This window comes from Lepisosteus oculatus, chromosome 2 (assembly GCF_040954835.1).
Source record: "Lepisosteus oculatus isolate fLepOcu1 chromosome 2, fLepOcu1.hap2, whole genome shotgun sequence".
NCBI classification, from domain to species: Eukaryota; Metazoa; Chordata; class Actinopteri; order Semionotiformes; family Lepisosteidae; genus Lepisosteus; species Lepisosteus oculatus.
In genome coordinates this window covers 11,189,746-11,205,598 of record NC_090697.1, presented here as the reverse complement: position 1 = coordinate 11,205,598, position 15,853 = coordinate 11,189,746, and the positions used below count along the sequence as shown (strand labels likewise).

General features: G+C 43.9%; 1 protein-coding gene across 4 annotated transcripts in view; it reads right to left on the bottom strand.

Annotated features, from left to right (window-relative positions):
• Positions 1-15,853, bottom strand: part of LOC102684046 (TIAM Rac1 associated GEF 2) — a 99,669-nt gene that overhangs the window by 9,808 nt on the left and 74,008 nt on the right. For all 4 annotated transcript variants that reach the window (XM_069196999.1, XM_069197023.1, XM_069197006.1 and 1 more), the window contains 4 exons: positions 14,409-14,512; positions 2,191-2,370; positions 1,591-1,659; positions 612-737 (listed from right to left, as the gene is read on the bottom strand). In XM_069196999.1, the coding sequence (XP_069053100.1) occupies positions 612-737; positions 1,591-1,659; positions 2,191-2,370; positions 14,409-14,512 (479 nt within the window). The remainder of the gene's footprint in view (positions 1-611; positions 738-1,590; positions 1,660-2,190; positions 2,371-14,408; positions 14,513-15,853) is intronic.

Genomic DNA, 15,853 nt, shown 5'->3' with positions numbered 1-15,853 from the left:
CGATTTAAAATCTGTTAGACTCTGTTGTGCATTGCATCAAGGCTCAAAAAAATAATTCACATTGGCTTTGCTCGACTAAACAGGCTCACCCCTCTCACTGAAATGGTGCTTTTTTATCATTTTTATTTGTTGTTGTTACTGTTTTTTTCTGTAAATCACTTTGAGAAGCCACCTTTAAAGGCGCTATATCAAATAAAGTTTATTATTATAATATTTATTATACAGTATGTATGTGTGAGTGTGTGTGCACCTGCGTTCATGTTGGTCATTGAGAATTTCTGGGGTTCCTAAGAGATGATGACTTTGGATGCTTTGGTTGGATTAGGGGTGGTACTTGGTCTAAAAAGTTCGAGAACCACTGCTCTAGTGAATACCATCAGGCCTGTCACACCAGAGGACATCGCTGATATTAGGAAGGCAGGCTTTGGAAGGTTTCATTCTTTGGCATCCTCACGGACTAGTCATTTGCCTTATTTTTAGAAATCCAGATTGCCCTGCCCCTGTACCATAAACGCCACGTTCAAACTTCACAGCTTGAAGACTCCCGTAGACATGGAAAAAATTTCCCAACGCGAAAACAGTGTGAAAAAAACTTTGGAAGGCGGATTTACTTTGAACTGTAATGGAGTTTCCAAAGTGCTGAAATCAGGGGATGAGGAGATCCTCTCTTCTAATGTCTGCAGGAAAACCTTCTGGAAATCAAGCATCTCGGGAAGGCTGCCGAAAAGGGACTCCATCTGAAGGAACAGCACACAGCAAAAAAAAAACGCAGATATTAAGCATCTCCATTCAGAAGTTACAAGCTGAAAACAAGACTTAGATGAATTCCTTCACGTAGTTAATTTGAAGAGCAAAAGTCGTTTCTGTGGAAACTTCAGATCTTTGTCTGTCCTCGCAGGGAACACAATCAACAAAAACATGTTAGATATTTATTTATCTAAAAAAAATAATCTAACTGAGGCGTACAGTATAACGTGTTTTTAAAACCTCTGTTCCAGCCGTTACAAAACAGCAATTATTTCTGATGTTCGAGCTGGATACTACTAATTCTTATTCAGCCTCACTCAGCACAAACGTGCAATGCTTGTGACTTGGAGGAAAAACACACACACACACAATCACTGCACTGAATTATATGTTGCCTGGATGTCATTGTTTTCTGAAGGGGGAGTCCAGAGTCCAAAGCCTTGAGCTTAAGGGCCATCCAGAGCACTGGCACAGCTCCTGCAGTGTTAATGTGCCCAGGCAGCCAAAGGATCCCCTACTCACTCCACCATATTCAGCATCACAGCTGCACTACGGTAACATTATCTCACTGGAGTTCAGCATTGTATTTCTTTACGTACTTCACAATTTAGTCATGAATACGTAAAATGTCTTATCTACAGCTTCTATAAATAGCTGCTTGCTTGTGCACATGCAGAGAAAGTTCCAGTGAGTTTTTGTGCGAATGCAAAAACAATTAGGAAAATACCCAGCATCTGTGTGCCCAAGTCCATCCAGGCTAAGTGACATCCAACCCTCTCGCTCTGTGCAGTAACCTCTCGCAGCTAACCACGGAGCAAGTATCCTGGCCTTGTGACCTCTTACCTCGTCCTGTGTGAGGAATGTCTCATTTTGTAGTGGCTTCAAGTAGATTTCAAAGAGGCAGGTGAGATCCTGTGGACCGAGAAAGGTGGAAATCACAAACTGGAAATGAAGCAAGGTCACCGCCAGCTCAGAACAAATGCCTGAACACAGCGAAGAGTGGCACGCACCCCATTTAATAAGATTATGCCTGAGGAATAGCCTATTTTAATCAGAAGGCTTTCCCAGAATCCCCACATAATCCTTGTGTATTGCTCGGATGTTTCTCATTGGGCCGGTGTCCTTATTCAGAATGTGCTGAAATGGACAAAGGGACGCACAGACGAACACCGGAGCTTTTCCATCCTTCCTCAGAAAGCGGGGTGCACCTTCCCGCCCTTTTCAAAAACACAAAACGGCACCGTGCTAACGCAAGCTGCAGAATGATCCAAACTGAGCACCAAAAGTGTTACTGGGGCCACAAAGACCATGCATTTGAATCAGTTTTTAAAGAACGGAAGCGGACTCTTGCACACGGTGGCGAATCATTGCTGTAGAACATCATTGAAACTGTGCTTTTCAATGTTAAAACGACAACAGAGCCAGATTAAATATGCCAGGTACCTTCACGTAGGACTTCTCGGTGTCCACCAGCTCCTGGATGACCTTTCGCAGCCGCTCGGTGGCGGACATGTGTCTCGGGCAGGGCCTCAGTGCCGGCTCGCTCGCGTCTCTGGTTCCGTCCATCGCTCCCCCCGGGCCGTCCTGGAAGCTGTGGTACAGCGAGCACACCGTCTCCACGCTCTGCACGACAGACCGGACAGGGGACTTCACTTTCGTGGGCCACAGGACCAACGGGCCCGCGCCCAGAGCACGAAGACGCGACCTGAAACTGCACGAACTCCGGCCGCTGCCGGGGCGCAATCACACGGCGCGCGCAGCAGGGCTCCCCTCACATCGTGGCGGATTTCTGGATTTAATCAGCGAAAAGGTGACCAAACCGAGCAGCGCTCTACCGAAGCCCAACCCACTGCAAACGTTTTGCACAGGCTGATGTTTCAACTGAAGAGGTTGTTGAAGTACCTGCCCTTGAGAAAATGGCTTTTTCTGCCCATTTTCAGCTTCTAAAACAGACAGCAGCAGACATCAGAGATCGGCTGTTGTGTTGGCCAGGGACGCACATATCAGCCTCACCCAGCGTGTGTGGTGCAATACAAAATCAACATTTGCACGCGTGAAATGTGTATAGTGTACGTACACATGCAACAACAATTTTCAGTGTTTTAGTGCAGGGCAAATAGAACAACAACAAAAAAAAGAGAACCGTTTTACAACCACACAGTTTTACAGTTTCTTAAAAGGAATGTATAATAACAGGGTTCCTTTTCAAGAAAAAGAAATAAAAATTCCTTATTGTCCACAGTCTTGGTTTATTCCTGAACTTCCCAGTAAATTACCATCTCAGCATACAGCACATGCTGAAATGGGTGGTTAATTCAGTGCACAGCTGAACATGATTTAGTGCAGGCCCTGACAGATTAAATAGTCCGTTATAAAAAGGCCAGTCATATAATTTGGGTATAATACAACACATCACATAAATATGGGACCATTACAATGGTCTGCCTGGAGCCAGTGGTTTATCGGTCCTCTATGTGGCTTCTGTAGAGACTGATGTTGAAGACAGTATACTTGGGGATAAACAGGCACACACACACAGCAGCCCTGGAAAACTACACTTGTTAACATAGAAAGAAAATTCTCACCCCTGCTACTGAAGTAGTTCTAGTCAGGCCAACAGCTGTTTCAAAGCATTCCCAGCCCCAGAGGAGAGGGGAATGCCGTTGTTAAATAATGGCATTTATAAATAATCGTAATTACATGGAAAAAGACATTCACAAATAACTGCATTGCAAAAGCAGTTTTATCGTCTTCTATATATCAAGTAAATGAAAAGGCCACACAGTGCAATGTTAAATAACACGGCCTGATCACCTGTGGAAACAGCAATGCAAACCGAGGTATTTTTATGCAATGCCTGTAAAATTTGCCAGCACAGATGGGACCACCCACTACCACTGTGGGCTGCAGTAGCTCCTAATGAGCATTAATTAGAAGCAGCTTATGCTGTCACTTCAAGCAGTGAGCTCCAGTTCCAGCAGATATTACATAAGGCACCGATGTGCCTGCAAAAAATCCCAGAAGTAGAATAGGTCACAAAATAAAGAAAGCTAACCATACTGCCCTTTTAAAGATCTGATTGCAAAGGATTTAGACGTACAGTGGTGTACAATTATTTTTTAAGTCCTAAACGAGCTCAGTATAAGGCTGTTTCTGAAGCACCGATTTTTGGTACCATCTTTAAAAGGTGAAAATGATCTGATAAGCCATCCTGCATTACCAACAAATCCAAGCAATGGTCCAGCAAACTTCACAGTCACGACATCTAATTGGCTGTGCAAGAAATTCTCCATTGCACTGTGTTTTGTGCTGAAGATTCTTCAACCCTTACCGATATTTCACCTCTTGCTGTTTAAGCAATATGAAACTTTAAATGTAACCTTTAACATGGCAAAATGCATTTACACCCTTAACAGGACAGCTGAGCAAAGCCTATCAGTTGGTCCTATGGTGAGGTGCTAAAGCATCAGCTGAAACACTAACGGTTACAAAAGTCTGGAGGACTACTGGAAGGTAATATTCTCGGGATTTTCAGCCGGGCCCTCAAGGATGATAAATTGCTCACAGCTATTAAGTCATAGAAGGCTAAAACCTGCCGCAGACGTGGGAAAACTAATGAGATCTAATCTTCAGGATTCTGGAGGGTGACACTTTAATCCCCGACTGCGATGGATTCTCTCTCCTTTCCCAAATCCCAACCGTGCTGACATCCCTCTTCCTCCTCCCTTACAGAGGATGCTCAACGCTTCCCCACAAACGAGGGGAAGAGTTACTTCTTGTTTTTGGCAGCGGACCTCGAAAACCCCAAATTCCCCACAATCCAGAGGCGACGTTCAGGCTCGGCCTCGTTGACGGAACGTGAACACCTTGGTTTCAGGCCCCCGGGTGGCCGTGCTCTCCCCCCCCCCTCGAACCCTAAACGCGACCGGCCGGCGGCCCTGCCCCGCGGCGCCGGCAGCGAGGACACTCACCCTGAGCACCGCCCTGTAGATCGGCCCAAAGGCCGCCGCGGCCTGCCGCTCGGCCCTGCGAGCCAGGGAACATCCCCTCGCCTGCAGCCGGCTCCTCCTCCTCCAGCCAGGCACGGCCGCGGCAGGCGAAGGCAGCTCCCCAGCCCGGAGACCCGGCACACGCATGGCTAGCCTGGCCCCGCAGCTCCTCTGGACTTCACAGCCCTGGCGGACAGCCCGACGCGACAAGCCCTCCCCCTCCACAAGGGGAAAAACACGCCGCGGCCCAAATGAGCTATTCCTCCAGGAGAGCAGCGAAAGCCTGGTGAAGTGATCTAGGGATTGATTCTGTAGCTGTAGGCATTTTGCTAAAACTGCTGCTCCACGAATTCTGCAAATTGGCCTCGCAGGATTTGTTCTGAAACTTCCCGTGCAGAGTGAAAGGATTTCCTTCACCGCGAGAAAGAGAAGAGGCTGTAAGGGATGCTGGAGACAGAAAAATATACTTCTGCCTCTGAATAATATCATAACACAACTGCACTTACTGTGAACAAAGTGCCATGCTTTATGGACGATGTACTAGTCAGGCCTCGTTTAGAAGACGGTGTACAATTTCTAAATGACCTACTGTATAAAGTTCAGGTGGGGAGCTGCGTCAGCATGCGTAGGCTGCAAAGGAACAAGTAATTGGTTTATTCCACGCTGAAAAAAAGAAGAAAGAAAACACAACGTTTCAGCCGTGGAGCCTTCTTCAGGTGTGAAGGTGTGAAATACACCTGAGGAAGGCTCCACGGCTGAAACGTTGCGTTTTCTTTCTTCTTTTTTTCAGCGTGGAATAAACCTATTACTTGTTCCTTTACTGTATAAAGTGATCACCACTTCATAGAAAACATAGAAAAGCTATTGTTGCTCTGGAAACAGTCCAGAAAATGACAAAAAAAATACGCATTTTGGGACTTAAGGGACATTTTGCTGGCTTAACACAAAAAACTGATAGAATACAGAAGTGATACATCCTTGCCAAATCCCTTAACCCGCAGAGGCTGAGAGAATTGAACTGTCGGAGTTTTGAAAAGAGAAGGCAAGGAGGAGAACCGAGACGAGTATTCAAAAGACACTGAGAAAGTAAACCCAGCAGGTTTCTTCAGAACCAGCAGTGAAACGAGAACTAGAGGACGCAGATGGAAACTTCTTTCCTCGGAGGGGATGTGGGAGCACCGATGAGCCAAATGGCCTCCATTCTTTTGTACTTCAATCCATAAAACTATGGCTTGAGAGAGGCATGAACTGCACAGGTCTTTCTGAAAGAAGCCCGGGAGGCTGACAGGCTGACACGAGCGGTGGGGATCCAGCGTGTGCGTGTTGGCGGGGATGGGGTGCGATGTAGTTCACCGGGGCTCTCAGGGAAACAGCGACCCCTGCTGCCCCCGGGGGCCCTGCATGACTGCAGTGGCATCACCGAGGGCAACGCTGCCCCTCCAGGAGCCCGCCGAGGGCCAAGAGATGAAGGGCATCGTGGGAAGACAGGCTGTGAGATCCCGTCTGGTCTTGAGGGTCCAGGACCCACTGCCATGAGCAACTGGTGACTCTAAACTGGGTGGGTATGGAAGGAATACACAGGCACAACGCAGGAGTAAAAAATGATAAAATTATTATTGTTTTCCATGAATGCTGGATAATTTAGAGGGGTAATTTTCGGAGCTTTTGGTTGAGCTTTAATGTGCAACCTTAGAAAAAAAGGAAACGTAAGCACAGAATGCAGAAGCGATTTCTTTTTTTCATGTGAACCCAACTTAGGAAATGAAGCGGTTGCTTATTGGGGGGTGAGAGAAAGCAGAAGAATTTTTTTTTTGTGTGTGTGATCCAAAAACACACAGCTAGATAACATGAAAAACTGAAAGCATTCCAATTCTGGACTATTGTTTTTTCTCTCGTGTACCATCACTGTTCCCGACTCCGCCGGCCAGCCCCCAGCCTGGCGGACATCGGTCTGACAACGCGTCTCACAATCTCTTGTTCTTCGAGACACGACTTCCTTTCTATTTCAATACATCCTTGTATTTTATCCTCAAGAAAATATTCCAGGAATGCATAAAACATTCGTCAAGGCAAACGGCGAGATCACTGAAGAAAATTTAGCACAGCCAAACATACACGATTCATCGCTCTGCCCTTTTTACCAAAAGTTGTTTTAGCTGTTCATCATAGGTCACACTTCAGAGCCAGTGAGAAGCTGTGGTTCCATTTGTCACTGACATGTAGCCCCACAACCTAAGCTTTTCACTGGAAGAAAGAAGCAGCGTTTCCACAGTAGTATAATCACTTTATAACAACTTCCACTCTGCAATTTTAGTTCTCTTTTATGAAATTCATAAACCCACAGAACCCAAATACTAGATACTATCACAAATTTGCTAGTTCACCTACTCTGACAGATAAACAAACAAACATATCATTCCTCATTAACAGGCATGAAGCTGGTTTAATGTCAATGGACTTTCTTAATGGGTCAAGCAGCATTAGCCTCTTTGCAGTGCACAAAGATTACTGTGCCTTTGTGTCTTTAAGTGGAGCAATAATCCAACGCCAACATTTTCCAGAACAGCCTCGTCTTTTGAAACGACCAATAAATATACAGTTCTTTTCACAGATGTGTCAGTCGTTACAAGCAACCCCTGCAATCTTCTTCATGAGTCACAATGATGTATTGAACCAGCAGAATTAAAAGATATTAAAAGCAAAGAGATGGAAATATTCTTCTACCTGTTATTCTTCATGCAATTACCACATGATAGCCAAAGGACATCCTAGTTTCCCAGAGAGTGAAGAAGGATCATTTAGTTTTCTTCACGTAGTTCAATACCAAAAACAATGCAATTAAAATGACACAATGGACTGTATGCATGCATGATCTAAATATTTCTAAAAACTGTTCAGTCCAATTGCACTACGCAAGTCAGTTTTTTTTACACACTTACGACACTATAAAAACGGATCTTTTAATTAATGAAAACTTTTAAAATCCACAAGAAAATTAATTAATAATCATTCCTTACACTTCATATAGCTCTTTTCTGGACACTCCACTCAAAGCGCTTTACTACAAAATCTAACTTCTCAGGTTATTCTCTACTTTACTCTCTACATTATTTTATTTTTTTACGGTTTTTAACAGCTCTATGAACAGATCAAGACTTTCAATAGCATATTTTAAAAACAGCACCAAAATGTCCTGTCTTGGATTTTGGATCACGAAGCTCCCAAATGAGCGAATTTACACACACAGCAGTAAGGTTTGGATTTTCACAGACAGAAGTGCTACAAGAGTACATTACGAATGCGTAAAAAGAAAGGAATATTAACTATACCAAAGGAATGAGAACTATACAGTACCAAAACCATGCCAAACATACCAGAAGAGGCGTCTCAGAGGACCTTCTGCAAGCCACACAGGAGGAGAGATCTTCGACCAGACACACCAGCTTATTTTTTAAGGAAAGTTTCACAGACAAAAAAGTGAAGTGCAAAAAGAAGGGTTTCGCCTCCATTTCTTCCGGCCAGAACCAGCACATCGTTAACAGGGAGTGCGCGGTCTGAGCTGGAGAAAGGGTCCGAGCAAGTAATTCAATCAAAGTGGAGAGGTAAACGCACGGCCTGGCATTTCTCCCCGTCTTTGCGGCCATTAATCCAAATTACATGACATGGCCGACGGTCTGTAGCCCATCTTCGGGAGTACTGGGACAGACGCTGAAGTGTAAGCCTGGATTAGGAGCCAGATCCACGCCATATGTTACCTGAGGGACTTCAAGCGTGTTTCACTTCACTGCAGAGCTCTGGGCCACCACGACAAAACTGCTGGACTACTCGGAATCCAAAAACAGGGACCGAGATGGGATCTGTAGGACATTCCTTTCTTTCCGTTTTTTAAACGGGAATCCTTAAAACTGTATAAAGCGCAGAAAGAGCTAGCATTACACAAGATTTAAAAGCTATACCGTTTTACTCTGGCTGCTGAAACATTTAAAAAGGCGGCATAATCAGAAGAGAAGGACTCCGAATTTGGCTTCAACTAGTAATTAAACATTCAAGTTTATGCGAGCTTTAAAGAGAAAAATCCACATTTGGGAGACAATTCGCATTTTTCTGCTTCTCTCCTGAAAAACGCAAATGTGGACATACAGTATTTACATCTTTACATATTACATTTTAAAAAGGCAAACAAATACTTCAGCTATATAGTTAACGGAGAATTTAAATCTAGGAATGTTAGGTAAAAATTGCATAAGGCACTAGTAAGGCCTCCTTTATAATCGCTTGTACAATTTTGGTCACCACGTTAAAGAAAAGACACTGCTAATCACGATTCAGTCCAGATGCATTTGGTGCTTCAGGGAAAGTCCTACACTGACCGGCTGAAAGAACTGAAACTCTTCAATCTTGAGCAGAGAAGACTACAAAGGGACCCGATCCAAGCGTGGGAAGGTCTCAGCTTACATGCGCGTGATATGCAAGTTTTTGATTTAATAAGCCTCAGGAATATACAACTTCTTTTTTTAGGGAGCTACGAGTCCTCACAGGAAATTTGGTGGAGTTTCCAAGACAATATACGTTAATGCGCCCGGTTCTGCGGCGGGGTGAATATCATTGCAAGGAAGACTGACAAGCCACAGTTCATCTGACATGATTTTTCGCTCACTCAATAAGTGTCATTATTATTAGCAGGCACATTATTTAGTCTGCTGAAAATAATGATATCGATAGAATGGAGAACCAGCAGCAGTCTTATTTAGGTATGTCCGTGCCCTGCTACTGCAATAGCTTTGCGAAGACCAACAATGCAACCACTTGTGAAAATGTCTCCCTGCCAATAGCTCTGCATGCAATCTATACTGCAGTCTAGACTGCTGATTGTCTACATGCAGTTTACTATGAAATGGAAGGTTTCCAATCAGCGCCCCCTTTCTTTCACTCTTTCATACCCTTCTTTCTTTTTGCACCATGGAACAATGCTAATGTAGCGCAGAACTTCATTACGGAAACCTGGGTTTCTGTTGTGACTGCTCCCCAACAGCCTGTACTTAATTTTTGCGTCTTTCATATTACCTTGAACGCTTTCCCGACGAGAGCGATGACTTCCCAATCCGTGACGCGACTAAGAGGCCCGGTGTCTCAGACAGTGCCATCAGCAAGGTCGCAGCTTGCAGGCATAACTGGAAAAGGCTAATGCCACATCCTAACGCCAACTGTAAACTGAAAGTCTTATCAATGATCTCTGTAAGGTGGTTCACAGAACGTTTGACTGCAGCGTCACGCTTCCTGTCAAACGATACCCAGATAAGAATGTTAGGTGAGGGATGGTACGTGTTAGCGAAATTTCAAACATCACAGGAAGGCTCAACACAGGAGCGCCTCAAAGCGTATAGTGAGCTCCACGGCATCGTCTTTATGAGTCAGCTTCCGTGCCCCAGTCTGGGTATTTTTAGAAACGCGAAATACCTGCGGACAGTAAAATCCGAACGGAATGGGGAATCGAAGCAAGACTGCCGAGTCATCTAGAGATTGCCGGGGTGTAATAGAAAGGGACACCGCTGAGCAGACACTTCGCCGGCCCACAGACATGACGTGCTTGAATGCTCATTTCAAGTGCAGATAACCATGCAGGAAACAATCCAGGAGCTGTGCTGTTTCAGATCCCCCGCAAGGCTGAAACAGACACGTCACTGCGCTTTCAGCACTGGGACAGATGAAGCAGGGGTACAGTTCCGCAGGGCAAATTCAACCACATGAGACCTTGGCGTTTGCTTATTGCTCTTGTCTAAAAGCTTTGTTTTAGGTCTTTATTGGCCAATGTAAAAAAGCCATAAATGAAGTACAAAGAAATATCATTAAACAGTTATTTTTATGTTTTATTTCTTCCCCATTGTTTGTTTTACCCTTGACCGAATTAATCATTGTATGATTGGAGGAGGCAGAAATACATCATGTCCTATAAAATGCTCCTACGTTTACTGCATTTGTCTTAGTTTGCTCCATCTCTTTTAGCTTAACTATACTGGTGCCACCAGGGCCAAGTTTAGCTCTTTTAGCACATCAGCTTCCACCCTGGTCTCTGCGTAAATACAGTTTAAAATGTATTAGTGGTACATGTTAAATCTTGTTGGAAAAACTCAGACCTAATCCTTTCTTCAACTAGTAAGTCAATCTGAGTGAAGCCCCTTTCTCAAAGGTACAGCAGCAGCTTGTCACTGGGGGATTTGAACCCACAACCTTCTGATCCAGAGCCCAGAACCCCTCCTTGTTTTATATCGCTGTGAGGTTCTGCAATACTACCATGTGTGACAAGGTCTCTCCACAAAGGGCTGTGGCGATGGCGCAGAGGTCTGAAGGATCAGTTGGCGAGATTCACACCATCCGCTGTGGCAATAAAGCCCGATGCATCATTCGGGATCCCCGCCATCCCGGCCACAAGCTGTTCTCCCCCCTGCGCTCTGGTTAACGCGCGGAGCACTAGGCTCAAGAACAGCTTCTTCCATTGCGGCAGTGCGCATCCTTCACAGCTAACTGCAGTGCCTCAGGGCTCAATGCACCTCTGCAGTCTGCACTTTTGACTTGCTCTACCATCTATTCTTGTTCTCTCTACCACTCTATCACTCTCTACCACTCTATCACTATTTATTATGTACAGTTTTGTAATGCACTGTCAACACTTTAACAAGTAGAGGTTTATTCCATGCTGAAAAGAGAAGAAAGGAAACAACGTTTCGGCTGTGGAGCCTTCTCTGTTGCAGCCTGCGCCTGCTGACGCAGCTACCTACTCTGTCTACTCTGTGTGGTGCCGTCTGTTATACTGTGTAACGTGCTGTATGTTTCACCGTACAGACTGCATAATATTTTCCAACACACGCTGCCACCTTCACAAAACCAGACGGTAAAGATTTAGAAGTAAATCAGAGAGGTTCTGTGTCCAACAACCCACAGACCTAAACCAGCTAAGCCATAATAAAGTCACAGACTTAGGACGTTACACAGACACCTAAGTGTGAGTTTTCTTTTAAACTTTAAGTTTTCATTGTAAAGGTATAGAAATTGTACAGGCCATACGGAGGAAAAGGACTTCTGCACATCTTGATTTTGGATCCTTTGCAACCCGTAATAAACATTAAGCACTGGACTTCCAGTTGTGGCCGTCAGGACACAGAAGCAGCTTATCAGCCAGAAGAAGCACTTGACACAAAAAGCTGAGTAATTATGCATTTTAGCAGGAGTATTTATGACTCTCCTTCAAATTAATTTGTGCACACTCTGCCACAGATAATTTTGTCTCTGTATAAATTAACTGGAATTGACAATCAAATTAATTACCTTGGAAAAAGTCATCACTACTGGTAGATAATAAAAAGTACATTCTTCTGAACAGTGACATTAATTCCTCCCAGCTGGCCACAATAGCTATTAACCTTCTGCAGCCAGCCATGAATAACTTCTGTGATTTTCATGCATACTGTACACTTCAGGGGAGAGTTTGTGGAACGACTGACAAACACTGAAAAAGGACATTACAATGTACTAAATTGGACTGGAGACAAACATTCTGCGGTTTTATATGACCTACAGGAACAGGGACTGGTGAATGTTTTAAAAGGAGCAATTAATAACTGGGGTGTTAAATAAAATTAAATTGGATGTAATAAAATGTTTAAGAAACAGAATGTCTGAGTTCAGATTCTGAGGGTGCTCAGATTGCTAGCACTGCTCCAGTGCTTGACACTATTGAGCAGTGTGCCACTGTGTGCACAGACAATATCCTGCACAATCTTTCACAATCTTGGACTGAGCTTAGCAGACCGTGGAAAATCGCCCTGGTGGATGGGTGGCAGACAACAATTCCATATGTTTCACAGTAACAGCCTTGTCACAGTACATAAGGATGGACTAAACTAAAAAAAAGGTATGAAATTAAACCTTCTTTTTACACTGTGGTGTATCTGAAAAACAGATCGCAATACCATTTTAATCACTGCTTGTCCTTGTGCCGCAACACCTTAAACACCCTTTCAACTGTTTTCAATTGTTACATGATTCACAAGACTGTAACTGGTTTTTCCCCAGAACTGAACAGGTTTGCATTTATCGCAACTACGCTAATACAGTACACCAACTGTCAAGAACTGCTGGCTTTGATTGCTCACCTTGAGAAGTAACGTCAAGCTTTACAAAACACCAGTAGGTAAGCTTATCGAAAGGCGCTAGACACATCTCTCCTCTGCACGGGCTTGTCTGTTTTTACGAGCGATCCAGCTCTGCAACAATGTAGTCTTTTTAAAACACCTACTTGACGTGATCATTTTTCTTTTACATCAACGTGCCTCCTTATTGACAAGTGACAGTTTGTGCTCCTTATAGAGACGTGTATTCTGAAGAAAGCGTCCAGTTTCTCCAAACAAGTCATTAGAAAAACAAAACGCAATATTGATTTGTGATGAACTACACATCCGGATATGAATTAAACGGCATTTCTAAATCAAACTGATAAAAAAAGGAAACAGTACATCTCTTCATCACACTCAGCACTCAGCAGGTTGTAAGCACCGACACTGAACACACATGAAATTAAATGGGACTCTCACCCCCGAAATGAGCACGACTGGCTTTCAAACATTATTATGCAAAAGTCATTATAAAAATTTGCCCTTTTATTCACGGGGATAAAAACCCCCATACTTACGTTCCTGGCAGACAGGCAGAAACCAACGCAGGAGACAAAGGTTTTATACCTGTGGGCTGTTCACGCAAGTGAAATCTGAACATCCTCCACAGAAAAAGACATCCTGCAGAAAACCGCTCTGAAAGATTTTGCTGGAGACAGAAATCTGCGGCGCTTCAAGATCATTTTTCAAACTACCAGCCCCTGCACTGAAATGAGATTGTGAATTTAAATGTTGACAAAACCAGGGGGGGGTGACAGGTCAAACAGCACCGAATTCTCTCCAAAAATAATGCAGAATGATTCTAATCGAACAACCAAGTGTAGCAACTACACCCAGTTTTAGTGCAGTAGTTTTTAAAAAAAAAAAATAGAGAGCAGTATATACTTAATTCTGCTGCTGCGCCCTCTGTTCCTCTCCTTCAGTGTGGGAGCAGCTGTCACAGCCTCCAAGGATCCTTGACAGTAATAAGCAATCTCACCAGTAAGAGCGAAGTAATGAGGCATTAAATTATACAGCGCTCAGACTGACACCACACCAGCCTGCCAGCTGCCTGTTGCAGCCACCCACTCCAGCGGTTCCTGCGAGCCGTCACTGGGCTGCGTCCGGAGTGCAGCGCGATCACACAGGTGGCCAGGAGACCCAGCCTGGCATCTCGGGCCACCGGCGCCAAAACGCACCCGCATGGATTGGTGCTGATGAAAAGCTTCAGACCTCTGGCTGAGGCAGTTGTGGTCAGAGATGGCAAATCACTACCTGCCCTCTGCAGGTGAGCCCGCCAGCGCCTCGCTACAGTTGAGAAAAACACCTCAGGGATTCCACAGGAGAAATAAAAACATCTCTCTTTTTGTTTGGACATCATTCATTTTTGTTATCTTTCCTGAAAAGGTCTCTCAGAAGCACATGTACATTCGCCATGGTAATTAATCTTAAAAAAAAAAGGACGCAACTTTGTTTCATCCAAAGGAAGGGGACGGTAATGTGGTTTAATTGCCCTGCTGCTCACCTTTCGATGGTGTTCAGTCTGCGGCCCAGGAGAAAGATGCAGCTGAGCATCGTCAGCGGAGCTTCCTACATCAGTGCCAGAGCCATCGTGGATACCGCCAACACCTGAGATTAAAAAAAGTAATCATTACAGATTTAAATCATTACATTCTGAGGCTTTTCAAGAAATGTTGCCAATAATCAGTTTTTTCAATGGCATAAAGCAGAAATGTCCAGCACGTAACCATATTTTTAAACAGCAAAATATTCCACATTTTCAAGGTGAAAAGACAGAAAATGGTGACTCCTTAAATCTCAACTTGATAAGATGTTCTTCCCAGGGGAACTGAACTTTTGTACTCAATGATAACATGATATATCGGCACTAAAAGCCCAGCTTCATGAGAAGCAGCCGTTGCAAATCAAACATTTTGGAATTCAAGTTAGAGTTTCCCATGTACCCAAAGTTCAGAAAGAAAACCAGTGAGGAAGACCTGGTTTAAATGCAGCCCTGCCTGAGAATAAAGGGCAAAGTGTCTCGTTAAAATCACAAAGAAAGAAACCAAGCTGACAGGTTTTAAATTTGGGTCTGACCACATATGAGCACAGGACATTGGAGAACCTAAACACTAAAAACAGAAAAAATAAAAACCTAAACTGTCAAGTCACGTGACTTCTCAGCTTCTCATGAAGTTAGCTTTTTCAGCGCACTAAACAATGAAACACATCCAAGTAAAGGCCGTTAAGCAGCCAGATAAACACCCTATTTTTATTCTCTTTTCAGAGTGTCACATGTTTTGCAAAGCAACACTTTAAAGAGAAACAGAGAAGTGTTGCAAAGGCTTACGGAGTGGAAAAAGCTCTACACAACCACATTTCAGACTGCTGCCAAAGAACAGGCAAATTCAGATTCACTTCTCAGAATGGGGGTAAACCAAATCTCTAGCATTTGACATTAGAGTTCAATTACATCTACATGACATTTGGGGCTGCATTTCAAAAGGTCTCAAATGCCAACTGACAAAACATGTGAAGTATCCTTGCAACAACACAAGGTTACTGACAGCCCTGTGTTTTTAAGACGGCAAGGAAGAGTGTTTCCTTGTCGAATGCTACGCTTCAGAAAAAATAAAAAAAAAAGCTTTTTCATCTGGTGAAATCTAAATATTCAAAATCCATTACCTGCATAACCATCAGAATGTCTTTCCGACTTCACATGGACACAATTCTCATCCATTCTTTCTAAAAAAGTATTTTTTCCTCCCACAGTGCCATTTATAATTATGTCCCACAACGAAGCCTTTGCAATCATTACCACCCCAACCGTGATCTTGCAGTTGTTTTCTTTTGCTTTGTTCAAACTTATACTTCTCCGGAGTGATTAAAATTTTTAATCTATAAATGCTGATCAACGAAATGTGTTGAAATGTAGAGGATACACCTGCCCCTTCCCCTAAACCACTGAAC